Source organism: Fundulus heteroclitus, chromosome 5, assembly GCF_011125445.2.
Source record: "Fundulus heteroclitus isolate FHET01 chromosome 5, MU-UCD_Fhet_4.1, whole genome shotgun sequence".
Classification (NCBI taxonomy): domain Eukaryota; kingdom Metazoa; phylum Chordata; class Actinopteri; order Cyprinodontiformes; family Fundulidae; genus Fundulus; species Fundulus heteroclitus.
The window spans coordinates 31,297,144-31,314,235 of NC_046365.1; the positions used below are offsets into that span (position 1 = coordinate 31,297,144).

Sequence of the window (17,092 nt, forward strand, 5' to 3'; positions counted from 1 at the left end):
TACAGAGTATTTCTTTGCTGAGCTAACGAGCCTTTACCTGCAGCAGCAAGAGTAGCTTGGCTTGTGGTTGTGTTTTCGTCGAATCTGATTGGTTCATTTGGCCCGTCTATCACCAACATAGGCCAATCAGCTAACCAGTATTTTCGCCCCTTCCCAAAATTACTTCAACGGAAGGTTTCCAGATGGATATGCGGAGCAAATCTATCTGGCAGAGTCAGGTAAAGAAAGTGTTAGTATAGACTGAAATAAGTTCTGCATCGACATGGGCAGAGAGGCCACTCGGAGAGGAGGAGGTCATTGCTCTAAAAGCAACTTAAAAAGCAAAAATTACAGTATGCCAAACAAGGAAAAAGACCTTCATTTTTGGAGAAATTATGAATCTAAAACTGCTGCAGGAGGGATTGATGCGCTTCACAAAAAGGTGGCTTCATAAGTAGGAACTGGTACCGAATTTGGTACTTTTACATGTACCAACGTTCCAAATTTCCGAATTACGTCGGTACTACCAGGTACCGATACACGTAAAATCAAATGGTACCATGTTTCAGTACCTAACAGCATCACTGTGACACTGAGAGATCTGAAAAGTGGGCGATTTTCCATGCCGAACATAAACACAGCATTGCACGCACTAGAGCAATAATGATCTCAGTAGCTACTGGTCCAATAAGATTACGCTCACTGCAATATTTGTGAGGCGAAGTGCAAGGCCAGTGGCAGGAATACTTCTATTCTAAGGAAGCACCTGGTCACTGCTGCCAGTTTAACGAATTTCTCGCTATACTTTTTAGACCCATCCAGCGACCTTTTTTCAATAAAGTGAGCAGCGAAAAATCTAGCAACTTTCTTTTGTTATTGGTGACTTCCCGTGAAAGCACAAATCGTTCTGGAGTTATCGTCTTGGGAAAGTGGCGAGTGCTGCTTTGAGCCCATTCCCAACTTCTCCAAGCAGTCTCACAGACAGACAGCTGGCTGCTGCAGCCTTTTCCTGTAACCCTCCTGTAGTGGGAGCAAAGAGAGCAGAGAGGAAAGCTTCTCTGTTCCCTCATTGCAGATTTATCCAGCCCAGATTTACAAAGCAAGATAAAAATGTTATGTTTTTATTAGAGTTAGTTTTTTCTCTGAAACTTGCACTAAAATAATTCCCTGAATTTTATTCAGACACAGCTGTAATCCCTTATTCACCTCGTTCACTGTGTGCCTCTAATAACAGTTGTTTTGATAAAAAAAAAAAGATTTATGTGCTGTTGATTCAGGTAATGTATTAAAGTTAATGAATTGTTTAATAAAGTTTATTTGTAGATCCAAACAAGGTTATATATTTCAAAATAAATATGGTAAATTGAAGAATTTAGAGATTTTATTCATAAAAACATTTCTTACTACACAAACACACAAAAGTACAAAAAATATGTACCGTTAAGTACTTGTATTGATTTCCAGGTACCGGGTATTTGTACCGTATTGGTTCAAATGGGAAAGGTACCCATCCCTGATGATGAGGACATAACATGATATAAATATACTGGAGAAAAATCTCTACAGATCACCCAGGTCATTGAAAGCTGGGCAGATATGGGTCTTCTAAGTGTACAATTCTGTCAAAACTGTCAAATAAGTTAGAAACGACTTAGGTCAGCAAGGTCAATGTGTTGGAGTGGCCATCATGAAGCCCTTGTCTCAGTCCAATAACCTGCCTGCTAACCTGACTCAGTCACACCAGTGGTGTCAGGAGGAATGGGCCAAAATTCAAACCAAGACCCAAAAATTCAAAACCAAGTTGTGAGAAGCTTGTGGCAGGAACCTACAGCAATTGACCCAAAACATGCAGTTTAAAGGCAGTCCTACCAAATAATAAAGAAATGTTAGTGAACTTCTGAACTCTAAGAAAGTTACAAAACGGAAATTGAGAAGAAATCTCTCAATAGCAGGGACGTCTCTGACATGATAAATGAAGTGGGGCACAAAAACTCAAAACCTGTTAGCAGCAACTATTTTTTGTGACACATACACAGAACCTGACTTTAATTTGAAATTAAACAGATAAAATAGCATAAACCAACACACTAGAAAATCCATTTTATATAAGCTATATGTAATTAATTGTTTTATACATTTTTACAATAAAGGCTCACTCATATTGTTTATTTATTGAACAGAAAAGATTCACATCAATCCTTCAATGAGCTAGCAAGGACAACCAACACTAGATTAATATTTTAGTTTCCATATGTTTTAATTTGCTAAAATTGTCCTACATTTTATTTCAACAGTTTCTTTTACTTGCTTTTATTCAGTTTTTATTCAATGTTTTAATCATATAAAGCACTTTGCATTGACTTGTACTGAAATGTACTATACAGATACATTTACCTTGCCTTGCCCAGATAGTCGTTCACTATCCGGCAGAATATAAACGTAACGTGTGCCATTCCAGTATTTTGATTGGACGATCCAAGCTTGGGACCACATGATTTGTGCCCCACGGCTGTCCACTGAGAGCGTGTTGGACATGCGCACTGTGATTTCAGATGTCTGTTATTTAAACAAACGTTGGTGGGCCAGCCCCAATATCAAGGCGCCTCAAGAGGAGTTAGCCTACTGAGGTTCTCAGTTTTCTGGCAGACTTAGTAATAGAGGCACAAATGTTTCCAGCAGAGTTTTATCGGTAAGGGAATCAGTCTTTTTTACAATATTACTCTACAAAGAACGATCAAGACCCACTGATAATTGTGAACATAGAGCTCTGTGGCGACATCTGGTGGGGCCTGGCCCCAAATGCTGGGACACCATAGCTAAAACGTTATTCTGGTGTTCAGCAAACAGAAATAAATTGGTCTGACTTAAAACTGTAAATATTTAGTCTGTTTAAAATGCTACACATTTTTTTTCAGTGTATGTAAATATCTTGTTTCAACTGACTGTTATAATGTCTGTTATATCTTATCTTAACTATATAACTAATACACACCAATCAGGAAATTATAAAGCCTGTAACTATTAAGATGCCAGTTGATACTATAAAAATCTGAAAAGGGATCCTGTTGGCATCATTTCAAAGTAGTGCTACTGCAACTTCTTCTTGTTGCTCGAATCTCATTGAGGTAAAAACCCTTCAGAAATGTAAAAATACCATATTGACCAATACTGCACCTCTGTTATCTTCTTATCCTGCCACAGTTTAAAAGGATGCTGAACAGAGAGCTCTCTCACTTGTCAGAGATGAGTCGCTCTGGGAACCAGGTGTCTGAGTACATCTCCAGCACCTTCATGGGTGAGCTGGATCCGAATCACATTCCTGTCGACATCATGTCTATGAGCTTTGGTAAATAAAAACATCATCACAAATACCTTTTTTTTCTTTCTGTCCGGCTATAGACAAACAGAACGAGGTGGAAATCCCGTCTCCGACGCTCAAAGACAAACCCATGAGTCACATCAGCGGCGTGCGGAAACTGTCTCACAGCTCCAGCCTCTCCAGCGCGTCGATGCCTCGCTTCGGGGTCAACACGGACCACGAGGAGGAGCTCGCCAAGGTGTCGTTTGCAGTCTGGGTTGTTTGATTGCACGAATGATACGTCACAGGATTCAAGTCCGCACATTTCTGGCCTGAAAAAAATCAGAACTTCTAAAACAGTCTCTGGGATAACGCTATACATGTTATAGATTTTGGCTTTTTGATCGCTGTGTCCCTTTGTGGTGTTCGAACAGGAACTGGAGGATCTGAACAAGTGGAGTTTTAACATATTCAGAGTAGCAGAGTTCTCCAACAACAGACCCCTCAGCTGTATCATGTACGCCATCTTCCAGGTAAAAAAAAAAAAAAAAAAAAAAAGCAACAGAACCTGCTAAGTTCCTCCAACCTTGTGGTTTTTAGAACCTCGATTTTTTTATTTTAAAGTTTTTTTTTCTCTTCTTTGTTCCCCCTTCCCAGGAGCGTGAGCTCTTGAAAACATTTCGAATCCCCGTGGACACTTTTGTCACTTATGTGATGACCCTGGAGGACCACTACCATGGAAACGTAGCTTACCACAACAGCCTCCATGCCGCAGATGTTGCCCAGTCCACACATGTGCTCCTCTCAACACCTGCTCTGGATGTAGGTCTACTGTAGAAGAAACATGTGTAATGCCATAGAGTTTATGGCCAACACTTCAGCAGAAAACATAAAAAGAGAAAAATAAAACAATATTCTGGTCGATATTAATGGAGGCTGCTGTAGAATGGGCATTTCCTGTTTTGGGATGAATTATTGTTGTTAAAATGTGCTGCATTATTAATTTTCTGAAGTTCCAACTCACTTTAATAATGTAGTAACATTTTTTTCCCAGTTCTTTGGGACTTAGAGTAGCTTATTTTAAGCTGTCAGTCAGCTGTGTATGATGACTAAACTAAAATAAAAAGTCTGATTACCATAGGAGCAACATTCATCCCTGTTTTCTCTTTTGAATCAAGTCCCAAGAGTAAGCATGTCTGTGTGTATAAATGAATGGCTCACGGTGGGCTAGCTACTGTAGCTCATAATTAAGTTACGTAACAAGTAAACATGAGCTTCTCAGACATTTGAGTCAGAAATTAAAGTAAACACTTTTATACTATTTTGACTTCAAGCTCAGACCTTTATAATAGCCCTTATGTTTCCACCGTTTTACCAGGATGAGTGTAAGATTTTGATGTACTGAACATGGTATTAAAGGTTTTTCCTTTTTCAAACAATCCTTATTAGCAATAATAGCGCTGCAGAATATGCAGTAAAATTCTTAATGTTTCTTGGTTTTATATAACAATGAATAATTACTATTTATTTTTATTTATCAACATCTATTATATTTACTTAACACAAGGTTTAACCTGAAGTAAGTTTAATCATAAACCTTTTAGACAGTTTCATCGAATAAGTAAAAGAAACAAATGCTTTATACCAAGATCAGTAACGGCATTAAATACAGTCTTGTTCCAGGTTATAGCTGTACAATATATTGATTTGCAGCCATCCTTGCAATAACATGTCTAAATAATTGGGGTTAAATAGATATTTTGCTTCAGAATTTTTTTTATTATGTCATTTCAACTCTAAATTCCATTGAAATTAGTCCTCTGCATTTAACCCATCACCCTTAGGGATCAGCAGGCCTCTTTACAGCACCCAGGGAGCCATAGTGGCAGTCTGCAGAGGTCAAACTGGGTACTTGCAGCCTTCTCAGAACACAAGCGCTCTGCTCTAACCACTAGGCCACCAGTCCTCTCTCAAAATTTTCTGAAAATCTCTAAAAAGCGCAAAAAAAAAAAATGATGCATAAATAGAATAAACATTTCAAACATCTGTTAAAAAAATGTTGCATTTACTGAAATTTACAGACATTCTTTGCATAAATTCCCACAGTGAGGTTTATTTTGTTGTCTTCTTTTTTCCTGTCCTGCCAGGCTGTCTTCACTGATCTGGAGATCCTCGCTGCTCTGTTTGCTGCTGCCATCCACGACGTAGACCACCCCGGAGTTTCCAACCAGTTCCTCATCAACACCAGTAAGTACACCACTGACGCACAAAGCCAGCAACATGTGCCTCAATAAGCGCCTCGTCAAGCTTGTAAATATTTGTCACACTGACGGCTACGTTCCCCTCCTCGCTACGCTCAGATTCAGAGCTGGCATTGATGTACAACGACGAGTCGGTCCTGGAGAACCACCACCTCGCTGTGGGTTTCAAACTCCTGCATCAGGAGAACTGCGATATCTTCCAGAACCTCACCAAGAGGCAGCGACAGAGCCTGCGCAAGCTCGTCATTGACATGGTCAGGACCTCGTTCAGTTTCAGATTATAAATTACTTACTTTTCTCTCTTAGACCGTTCGCACAAAGTTTGTATCGTTGTTGGCTTGATGTGACAGAGGATGTCTTTGGTGATTATTATAGACAGAACCACGCAGTTTCACTTTAAGTTGTATTTTGTAAAGTACTGTATTTGTTCGGAATGAAACATGTTTAGGTTTAGAATAACATGTATTTTCTTTTGCTGCAAATTTTTATTTTATTTAACAAACTTGAACATAAAGTAATATAATCATTTGTGACATTTGCTCCAATAACAATACAAGGCTCCTCTTACCCAGATGCACCACTGAACGCCACAGGAAATCATTCCTGCCTGTGGCTATCAATCTCTACAACGCCTCCCTCAGTTATCCTAACCCCCCCCCCCCCCCAAACCTCTCCCCCCCCCCTCTGTAACTGTCATTTATGCATTCTCTGCACTGTTCTTGTACAAGTCACCATCACTTCAATGGGATTCCCAAGTGAAGTGATATGACTATTGTGATATGGTAATACCTTGTGTGGAATGTTGTAAATATATATATATATATATATAACAATGTGTGTATTCTGGAGCATGTAACAAAAGTAATTTCCCTCTGGGATCATTAAAGTATGGCTGAGTCTGAGTCTTATAGATGTGCTTTGTAGAGGACAAATATTGACACATTTTAGACAAATAAAGAAAATGTTTCTTTAATTTATCTGACATTCTTGTGAATTTCAGCTTTAAGGGGTTAAGTAGATTATATTTTTTATTTAATTCCTTGTATTTAAATTTGTCAGAAAAGAAAGAGAGTTATTTAATTGTGGGTTTAATTGTTGGATTGTCACATCTTTACGTCCTAAACAACTACTCCTACTGATAAAGCGGTAGAATGAGATGTCAACCTCACAGACCGAGAGACAAAAACAACTAAAACTGAAAGAAAATGAAGATTTCACTGAATCTTTCTGTTGGTTTGAAGGTGTTGGCAACAGACATGTCCAAGCATATGACTCTGATGGCTGACCTGAAGACTATGGTGGAAACCAAGAAGGTGACGAGTTCAGGTGTTTTGCTGCTGGACCACTACACAGAGAGAATACAGGTAAGGTGTCATGACTGACTTTCTTCCCATCTCAATCACGACATACATCTAACCTATTTCTGTATCAGTGCATTTTTCTGAAAGAATATTAAAAACACACCTATTCTAAAATACCTTCAATGATTTTTTTTTTTTTTTTTTTTTTTTTGCAGGTGCTGAAGAACATGGTCCACTGTGCAGACCTGAGCAACCCAACAAAACCTTTGCCGCTATACAGGCAGTGGACGGAGAGGATCATGGAGGAGTTCTTCCGACAGGGCGACAGGGAACGAGAGAGGGGGATGGAGATCAGCGCCATGTGCGACAAACACACTGCCTCAGTGGAGAAGAGCCAGGTAAAACGCTAGCTTGGTGTCATTGCTAATGCACTGAGGATGTAACATTAGCTCACTTTCTGAGGACAGAAAACAAATCTCTGTAAATGCTTCAGGTGGACAAAATAATGAATTGTACGACTTTGGTTCTAGGTGAGAGTGTTCATGTGACCTTTATTTTTCTTTAAATTCTACAAAAATGCAGAAAAAACTAAGATAACTTTATAATTCTTGCCTCCAACTAAGGATGGATGATATGGACTTGATGTTTACTCATAATCGTTTGTGACATTTACTCCAGTAACAATACAAGTTCAAATAAAAGTATTTTAAAATTTTCAACAGCATTTTGAATTGCACAGCTAAGGTGTACACAATAATGGCAACAAATCGTGTTCTAAGAAATGCCGATTTTAATGATGCTTTTATGGAACCAACATCAACGAAACAAATTAAAGTTTATTGTTGTAACAATAAATTGAAATTCTTAACATGATAAGTTCATTTTCATGATAACGATAAACTTTACGACAATTGCTTATCCCTAACTAAGACACACTGATAACCACGAATGGATAGTGTCGTGCCTTTGAAAAATGGGCTGGACATGGTTTGAGAATCTGTAGTTTTATCAAAAATACAAAAAAAGAAGAAGCCAATCCTTTTGATCTTCACCTGTAGACACACAACCTGAAGACCCCCCCACCCAAAAAACAAACAAACAAACAAACAAACAAACAAACAAACAAACAAACAAAACAGTGGTAAACTGAATGTAGAATAAAAGCAATAGCAACAGAAGAATATAAAGAAAAGGAGAAGACAAAACTTGCTTGCGAGGCTGACTTTTTTTCAGGGTGGACTTTTCAAAAACACATCTATGTAATATGACGTAATTAGGGATTCCTCCATTTCAATGCAATTTGCCTGCCTGTCGGATCAGGTGCTTTCCTTTCTACCAGATATAGAGTAGAGTAGAATAGTTGATGAATTCCAATTATCTGAATGAACGAATTAAAGAAGACTACGGTAGCAGGTGAGTAGTTGCTCTAAAAGGACTCATCTAAACAGTCGAGTGATTAAGCGTCCTGTTCCTGTTGGTCCCATCATGGTTCTGCTGGGTAAAGTTGTACCATGACCACAGTGACAGTTTCCCTGAATCAAACCCTCCTGCCTGTATGTGTCTGGTAGGTAAAAAAAGGAACCTGACTAAAAGCGTCGGTTGAGTTTAAGACAAGAGCACTGATGATCTCCATGCATGCACAGCTATATGGGTACGGCACGCTCACGCTAAGGTTCTACAACTTAAGAAGAAAAGGCATTAACACTATTGTACAAATAAGTGTATATGGTATGGTTTATTGTTGGAATTGCATCCATTTAGTGTTCAGTTGAGCCGCGGAAGAGTGTAAACCAACCCATTTATTTTTCGAGTAATTTCACCAAACGGTAGATAAATAGTTTTAACACATGTACAGCTGGCTTCAAGTCTCCTGCATATCAGGGGTTCATCCTAGCAACCCCATCTTCCCAATATGTCGAAGTGAAGCCAATTTATCTTACATTTACACAAAAATAACTTACCAGTGATATTAGCAAATAGTAATTATTTTACGTTTTGTCATGACATAAAATACCAGATCTTTTTTAGAAAAAGTTAATTTTTACCAAAACTATTGAAGACTTGACTTTGGAAAATCTGTCTTCTAAAAACAAAGTTTTTATGATTTTTTTGCACATGACAAATCTTTATTACTCTCCCGAGGTTTTCTAAATGTCTGTCGAGCAACATAAACGGACACATTCAGTCCAGAGATTGTTTATCAATCTGTGGCATTTAATAATTTAAATATTAGTTTATTGTGATAATTATTTGTTTAACACCAATATATTGATTTGGTTGAGTAGTTAACAATATTTCAATAATGTCTGCATTTTATGGTGTTCAATTAAAAAACAAAACAATCTATTTCTAAGGACTCGGTCTTGGCCTTGGACGAACCGGCCTCGACTCCATGTTTGTTGATAACTCCTTCAAACCTTCTAGCTGTGATGCATCACCTATGATTTATCACAAGTTGACTATTTGATACGTTTGTGTTACCTTTGAATTTGAACTTTCTCACTGTAATGTGTCGTCACATTTGTCTGCGGTGAAGGCTTCTGATTTAGCGTCAGCTCAAATTTAGATCAATATTTGCAATGTTGGTTTCTGACCAGTAGGAGGCAGCAGCAGCACTCGTTCATGTCCTCTTTTATCTTGTATCTTGTTCTGTGTTTTTAGTATGTTGCAGTCAGACAACCGTATCCACACGTTTGATCAGCTCTGCCACATCGTTCATTGTGGAAAATCATGTCCCTTTTGTATTTAAAGCAGCCCATAATTTGTGACAAGGCTATCCCTGCCACTTTTTTTTAAAATTTTTTTAAATTATTTTTTTTTTACATTTTCTCCTGTACCAACTGCAACATCAATATGTTTTATTGGGATTTTATTGATAAATCAAAAAAAAAAAAAAAAGTAGAGCATTATTGTGAAGTGTAGGAAAAAAAAGATGCACACTTTTCCAAATTCTTTGTAAATAAGATTTTAAAATATGGGGTGCATTTAGCCCCAGTTAGTTTGTGTTTGTATGAACATTTCTGTCTTCTCTGCACATTTGTATAGTCACAGACCTCTGTTCAGTGCTTCACTTGAAAATGGAAAGTGCTGAAACTTTATGGAGGGAGAAGAAGAAGCTGGCTATTGTAAAAAGAAAGCAATAAAAAGTCCCATTTGCAGTTGACAGCAAAAATGTGAAGGAAGTTACTCTGTCTGGATGAGACCAAATTCCAACTGCTAAGTCTTCATGCCAAATGCCACGTATGTTGGGAAACTAACATTGTACATCCTGAGCACAATGTCCCTGGAGTGAAACATAGTGGTGGCAGTGTTATGCTGTGAGGTGGCTTTTCATCAGCAGGGGCAGAGAAGTTGTTCCGAGTTAATGGGAAGTTGATGGGATGGAGCAAAATGCAGGACGGTCCTGAATAAAAACCAGGACTGCAAAAGGCTTCAGACTGGTTTGGAGGTTCACCTTCTGGCAGAGACACAGCCCTAAACATGCAGATAGTGCACCAAAGGACCAGTGTTGATCAAAGCAAATTCCTTTGTCAGAATGGCCCTGTCAGAAACTTTTGCGAGGCGATGTTTGCATTCCGGCTTAAAAACTGATGGGTTTTAATATGACTGTCCTCTAGAGGGAGGACAGATTTTGCATTAATGTTGCTGAAACTGTGCAATCAGTATGTAAGTATCCTGTGGATAGCTAAACACATTCTTTAATACCCTGGGGGTGCATTCACTAATTTATAGAGTAACATTTTGACCTCCTTAATATAAGTCACAACTTTTGGAGCAAATTATCTCTTTGGAGAGAGACCTTTAAATTCTACCAACCGGCTGTGATTAGCTAAACTACCTGCTGGTAGTTTAGCTAACACTACAGAAATCACAGCTGCTGAGAATCTTGTGATTTTCAGAGACAAATCTGAACACTTAACTTCCATTTTCTATGGATAGCTGCTGGAAATTTGTGTTACCGTTTTCCCCATAAGCGTTGTCAGCACAAAGCAAACAATTTTCTTGTTCAGTGCCATTTCTAAGTACAATTGAGTTGTACTTTTTGCTAAATTAGCTTTTCTCCGCACTCCCTTGCATATCTTTAAGTAGGTCACTTCTTCTTCTTGCTATCCTCTCCTCTCTAGGTGGGCTTCATTGACTACATTGTCCACCCGCTGTGGGAGACCTGGGCCGACTTGGTGCACCCAGACGCCCAGGAGATCCTGGACACCTTAGAGGAGAACAGGGAGTGGTACCTGAACACCATGCCCCAATCACCTTCGCCTCCCCCGGACAGACACCTCCAGCACGACCGCTTCCAGTTTGAACTCACGCTCGATGAGCTGGAGTACAACAATCACAACAACATGTACCGAAGGAGCAGTAGTGGCGGGAGGGGCATCAGGAACAGCCTGAAAGCCATTTGCGATGACAGCAACGGAGAGAGAACGCCGGGCGAGCAGGAGGAAACGGGCGAGGAGGATCAGAACCACACTGAAGCTGAGGAGGATGACGAGGAGAACCACAACAGTGATCAGAGTGGAATCCAGGAGGAGGAGGAGGAGGAGGAGGACGAGGAGGAGAACATTGCAGGAAAGGAAGAGGAGGAAGCCATGGAGGAGATTGAGGATGTTCTCGAGGAGCAAAAAGAAGAAAGTGAAGAAGTCATTGATGAACACAATGAAGAAATTAAAGAAGACCACGAGAAAGATGAAGACACCGAGGAAGAAGTGAACAAGGATGAGGGTGAAGTTGAGGAAGCTGAAGCTGAAGAAGAAGGCAAAGAAGAAGAGGAGGAGACCGATATGGACAGCAAAGACGAGGAGGCAGAGCAGGATGTAGCGGAGGAGGAAGAAGAAGCCCCTCAGGACGAAGAAGAAGAAGAAGAAGAAGAGGAGGTACAAGAGGAAGAGGAGAGTTAGCTGAACAGACAAATGATCAGGGTCAGTGAGGAAAATGTGTAAAGGAGGGATGATGAAGAGCCAGAGAGGCTCCTAAAGGCAGCAAAGTGGCTGTAGAAGAGGCAAAAAGAGCTGAAACATGTCTGTCCTTCCAGATAATGCACTCTAACTGCTTTACCATCTGGAGGTCAGATTGTTATCTTCAGAGCAATATTTTGCACCAACAGCGAAGTGCTGGAGACAGGAAACTTTCGGGATTTTTCTGAACAGGTTGATTGTTGCAGAAAGCGGATCATCCGGTAGTGACAGAAAATAGGGTCTTCGAAACCCTGTGTCGGTGCGTCTATCACTGCCGTTAGGGATAAATGGGGACATTACAGTAACATTTTGTAGCTCCTGGAGACAAATTAAAGGAAAAAAATAATAATTATTGCTGAAATGCGTACATGCAAATAAGTGTGTGCCTGTTTTCCGGTTGTTATAGACTGTCACACGTTGTCTCTTGGTCACCGTCTAATGTCTTATTGATGAGGACCATAACAAACAAACACAGACCATTATAACTCAAGAACAAATATTTCAAACGATTACAGAAAAGAAATGCAAAAATACTGTGAGAAAGGTGTAGCTTGTCGTCTTTAATCTTTAATACGAACCCCTTTTCAACCCGTGAGCGGTGTGTTTCATACACGGTGGTTGAGAAACGGTGTAAGCCCCTCACACCCAAAACCCTGCAGCAACGAGGCCGGATTTCAGACCCCATTTCTAAATAAAACACAGACGGCTCTCGTCACAATGGAAACCTACAAGGCTGATGTATTGTATGTTGTCGATGTTCAGTCGTGTGGAGATAAAAAAAAAAAAGATAATAATCACACCAAGTGTTTATGCCATTGTGACATTGTAACCTGAGTTGTGCCAAACTGTCCCACAACCAGCACTGAGCAATGCAGCCTCCAGACACGGTGGCTACTCATCACAAGCAATGAATCTGTGGGACCAGGCCGGCAGGTGTGATGGTCTTCCACAAATTTATGTTTTTTGCTTTTTTTGTAAAACAAAATGTATTTGGCACTTTATCAAACACCCTTGTTGCATATATGTACATAATAAACATGTATTTTAATCTGCTGATGTCATATAATAAATATGAACAATTGAGTTGATAGATTAGTGTCTTTCATTAAAAAAAAAAAAGAAAAGAAATTCTGAATCCAGATCCAAAAGGGTTGGCTGTTACAATTTAGAAGATATCTTAACTGCCTTGCCAGAGGATTTCTACACCTTTGCAGATTAAAACTACTAAATTCAATGTATTCTATCAGGATTATATGTGATGGATGATAAAATGATTCAGGTGTTTAATTTTTTTTTGCAAAGAAAGCTCTGAAAGTGTGGTGTGCATTTGCATGTACCCTCTTTTACTGTGATAATCCTAAATACAATTCATTGCAATGAAAACCGATTGCCTGCAGAGGTCACCTAATTAGTAAATAGTCTACATGTGTGCAATATAAACTCTGGGTGAATCCAGTTTTGTGAAGGTTTGGTTGGAGCATACCAACAACCAGGGCCATGAGGACCAATGACAACAGCAGACAGGTCAGTGGGAACGTTATGGAGAAGTTTAAAGAAAGGTTAGGTTACAAAACAAGGTTAAACTTTTCACAGAGGACCTGTTAAGCCCGCCTTAACTGACAAGGAGAGCATTTATCAAACAAGCGGCAAATTAAAAGCTCAAATCTCATTTAGGGTTTGTGAGGTACAAATCTGCTTTCTGGTCAGGAGCTCCAAAGGGCACTGTACTCACCAATATCAGAATGGACTATTTTGGCCTGTGTGAACAAGATGCTGTCAGCTCCAGACTTATAGTGATATTCATGCTAACCCCTAAATCCTCATGCTGAGTTCTTTTTCAGCAGGACAGAGAAGCTGGGTAAAATGAATTGACCTTAATGCATTGTAAGTCTGAACGAAAAAATGTTAAAGGCTGCAAACACCTGAGGCAGGGGCAGAAGGTTGCTTTCCAGCAGGACAGCAACCAGGAACATGGAGCCAGAGCTCGATAGACTGATTTAGATCGAGGCACATCCATTAGAAGATGCTTTGGTCTAAATGATATTCTGAAACATCTTGATTTACAATCGACTCCACCTGTAGCCCTGATCTCTGCTGAGAAGGAAGGAAACTGACCCTGAAAGATCATAGCACCCAATGGAGTAACAATAACAACAACAAAAAAAGAGAAAACATTCACTTGGGAGGAAATTAATTAGTTTAGTACCATGTTTGGTACGGAAAAGTGTAATTTTAAATGAAGGGAGAATGTCAGAGCCTCAGAATTTAATTGGCTGAATTTAATTGATGTTGCTTCCATCTGCTTTTATGAAACAAGATGGAAATTACTTCCCTGAGTTTAATCAATTTTCTCAGCCGAGTTAAAAGATTTATAGTTGCTGAAGTGGCAACTTGTAAATCCTCCCCCCCCCCCAAAAAATAAATAAAAAAAAATCCCTTTCACATCAGTTCTCAAAGGTCTTACATGAACTGTGCAGCTGATGTTTGGTGCTGGTTTATTCTTACAGTAATCTGTCATAAAAAAATGCTTCCATTTCAGAAATCATAAAAGCACTAGCTTAGGTATTATAACCGACTCATGAAGAAATAAAGTGCTACACATCAAACACATAAAGAGATGGTTAGTTTGAAAACACAAAGAATTTTCCTTTCAACAACATGTTTTATTCTTGTTGGAGTATTTCAAAAACCTTTTGATGCTATTTTTTTCCGGCTTAGGACACACACACACTGTACTCAATCCATTGTGTTGAATGAATCGGTCACTTCAAGCTTCTTTGATGATACATTCAGCTTGTGGTGAATCTTGTGCAAGGTTCTTAAACCTGATATGCAGTACTGTGCAATAAAACATATCCCTGATAGTTAAAGGTGTGCAAGAGAAGAAGTATGCATTCACAGTAGTGATATTGTAACATGACAACTCTTGTGCAATATACTTAAACCTTAATATGCAGAACTGTGCAATGAATGTGCAATGAAACCTTCCTGATGGTTAAGAATGTGCAAATAGATATGCATCCACAGTGGTGATGTTGTAACGTGTCTTCTGAGCAGGGGGCGATTGCCCTTACAGCTTTTGCAAAGAAGCTATTTCTAATTCTACTTGAACAGTGCATTGCCAGGGTGGGTGGGATCTGTCGTGATGGGTCTGGCCCTTCTCTGGACTCGTGCAGCATAAACCGTGTCCAGATCTTGCAGACGGCATCCCACAATCCCCTGTGTTGTCCTCCCCACCCGTGCTAAGTTGTTCTTCTCCTTCACTGTGCAGCTCCCATACTACACAGTTATGCTAATACATAAAACACTTTGTATTGTAGCCATGTAAAAGTTTTTTATCAGCTCAGTGGAATGCCCAGACTGTTTCAGTTTTTTTGAGGAAGAAGAGCCGTTGTTGAGCCCTCTTCACCAGATGAGAGGTGTTTACGGACCAGGAGAGGTCAGAGGAGATGTGGATGCCCCAGAACTTGATGCTTTCCACGTACTCCACCACATCCCCCTGTATGCAGAGAGGAGCGTGTTCAGTCCTCTGTAGCTTCATGCTTGCTCAGTATGAGGGATTGCTGCAAAGCCATGGACAATGCAGACGACTCTCCCTGTGGCTCTACGCTCTTTCACGAGGAGTGAATGCTGCTTGTCAGAGACTTGATGCTATCTGCAGGGTTTCCTTAGATAGGTTATACAGACCAATCTGTATAAGTTTACCTCCTTGGTCTAACTGGTGTTCAAGATCAAATTGCTCCTGGAGGACCACTGTGTCAGATTGCGGACCTCATCCCTGTAGTGGGACTCATCATTGTTGGAGATGAGATCCACTCGATTCTCCCTGTAGGCAAACTGCAGGCTGTCCAAGCCAGCTAGGATGGTGTTCTTGATGTTTTGCAGGACGAGAGCGAAATGGTGCTCCTCTGGCTGAGGAAGATGTTGAAGCTCTCTGCAGCTTGAAGAGTCAAAGTGTGCGAAGAAGCTGTTTAAGGTGTCAGGAAGAGCTGGGTCATTGCTCAGCCGCTGGTTGCTGCTCTGCAGGTTGCTGTGCTTGTAGTCTGTGATGGTTCTTATACCTCTCCACGTGTCACGTGGGTTGTTGTGGTCCTCGATGCGCTGCTTGTACTTGTGCTTTTCCTTCTGGGTACCTTTTCAAGTTCACTTCTAGTCCTGCTGTAGGCCAGTCTGTCTCCAGATCTAAATACTGCATCCTGGGCCTTCAGCAGGGACCACACCGAGCTGTCCACCCATGGTTTCAGTTTAGGAAACACTGATTTCTTATGTGATAGGATAGCAGCAGTGCAAAAGTGGATATAAGACAGCACAGATGATATTAAACACTTTCCTGTCTGTGTTTTCAACACAGTCCCATAAAGCTGAGAAGGCCCCCTCTGTCCAAACCTGAACGTTTTTTTTTATCACAGGTCTAGTTCTGCAGATCAGGGGTTTGTAAGTAGTAGGGATGTACCAATACCGATACTGGTGTCGGTATCGGGCCCGATACCACGTGTTTGTACTCGTACTTGTATTCGTAAATGTATTACGATACTACAGGACCGGATACTTATGGATAGCATACCTTTCTCTTTAACAGAAAGCATTAGTTTGCGATCAGATACTACAAGCAGCTATAAAACAACATAAAAGAAAATCAAACTGAAGAAGAAAACGGAGAAGAAGACAAAGCAGCGAAGAAAAACGCAGTGTGACGTCAAGAACCCGCCAGCCAGAGCATAGAGATGGAGGGAGTAAACACATAAAGGCTGAAGGAGTTAGCCATGTCCGCTATTTGGAAGTATTTTCAAGTAAACGAGGACGACAAAAGTAAGGCTAGTTGCAAAATGTGTAAATCAAAGTTATCAAGAGGAGGAACAAACCCTTGCAGTTACAACACAAGTTACCTGATGAAACATCTTAAGAAACGCGACACCGAATACAAGGAGTTCTCTCATGGCCTCAGAATTAATTCGAAAATCTATTCTCAGGAGTTAATGGCATTTATTAGTACTCGTATTGGTACTCGGTATCGGCAGGTACTAAAGTTGAAGTACTTGTAATCGTACTTGGTTTGAAGAAATCTGGTATCAGCACAGCCCTAGTAAGCAGGGATCAGCTCCACAGAGATGTGGTCTGATGATCTGAAGTGAGGGGCTGCGGCAGCTTTGTATGTTGCTGGGATATTGCAGTAAACTAGATGTTATATATTATGGTCTTGGGGAGCACAGCTTTTAGATTAACATGGTTAAAGTCCCCAGCAACGATCACAGCGGCATCTGGGTTACTGTTCATTTGACTGGTGATGAAGCAGTA

At 40.1% G+C, this 17,092-nt stretch overlaps 1 protein-coding gene across 4 annotated transcripts in view; it reads left to right on the plus strand.

Annotated features, from left to right (window-relative positions):
• The window catches only part of LOC105939193 (cAMP-specific 3',5'-cyclic phosphodiesterase 4C), a 31,279-nt gene extending 18,399 nt beyond the window's left edge, over nucleotides 1-12,880 (plus strand). For all 4 annotated transcript variants that reach the window (XM_036137417.1, XM_012881267.3, XM_036137418.1 and 1 more), the window contains 9 exons: nucleotides 3,181-3,274; nucleotides 3,379-3,536; nucleotides 3,712-3,810; nucleotides 3,935-4,099; nucleotides 5,425-5,524; nucleotides 5,638-5,792; nucleotides 6,780-6,902; nucleotides 7,055-7,237; nucleotides 10,964-12,880. In XM_036137417.1, coding sequence (XP_035993310.1) covers nucleotides 3,181-3,274; nucleotides 3,379-3,536; nucleotides 3,712-3,810; nucleotides 3,935-4,099; nucleotides 5,425-5,524; nucleotides 5,638-5,792; nucleotides 6,780-6,902; nucleotides 7,055-7,237; nucleotides 10,964-11,740 — 1,854 coding nt within the window. In that variant the 3' untranslated portion in view covers nucleotides 11,741-12,880. The remainder of the gene's footprint in view (nucleotides 1-3,180; nucleotides 3,275-3,378; nucleotides 3,537-3,711; nucleotides 3,811-3,934; nucleotides 4,100-5,424; nucleotides 5,525-5,637; nucleotides 5,793-6,779; nucleotides 6,903-7,054; nucleotides 7,238-10,963) is intronic.
• The last annotated feature ends 4,212 nt before the right edge of the window (nucleotides 12,881-17,092 follow it).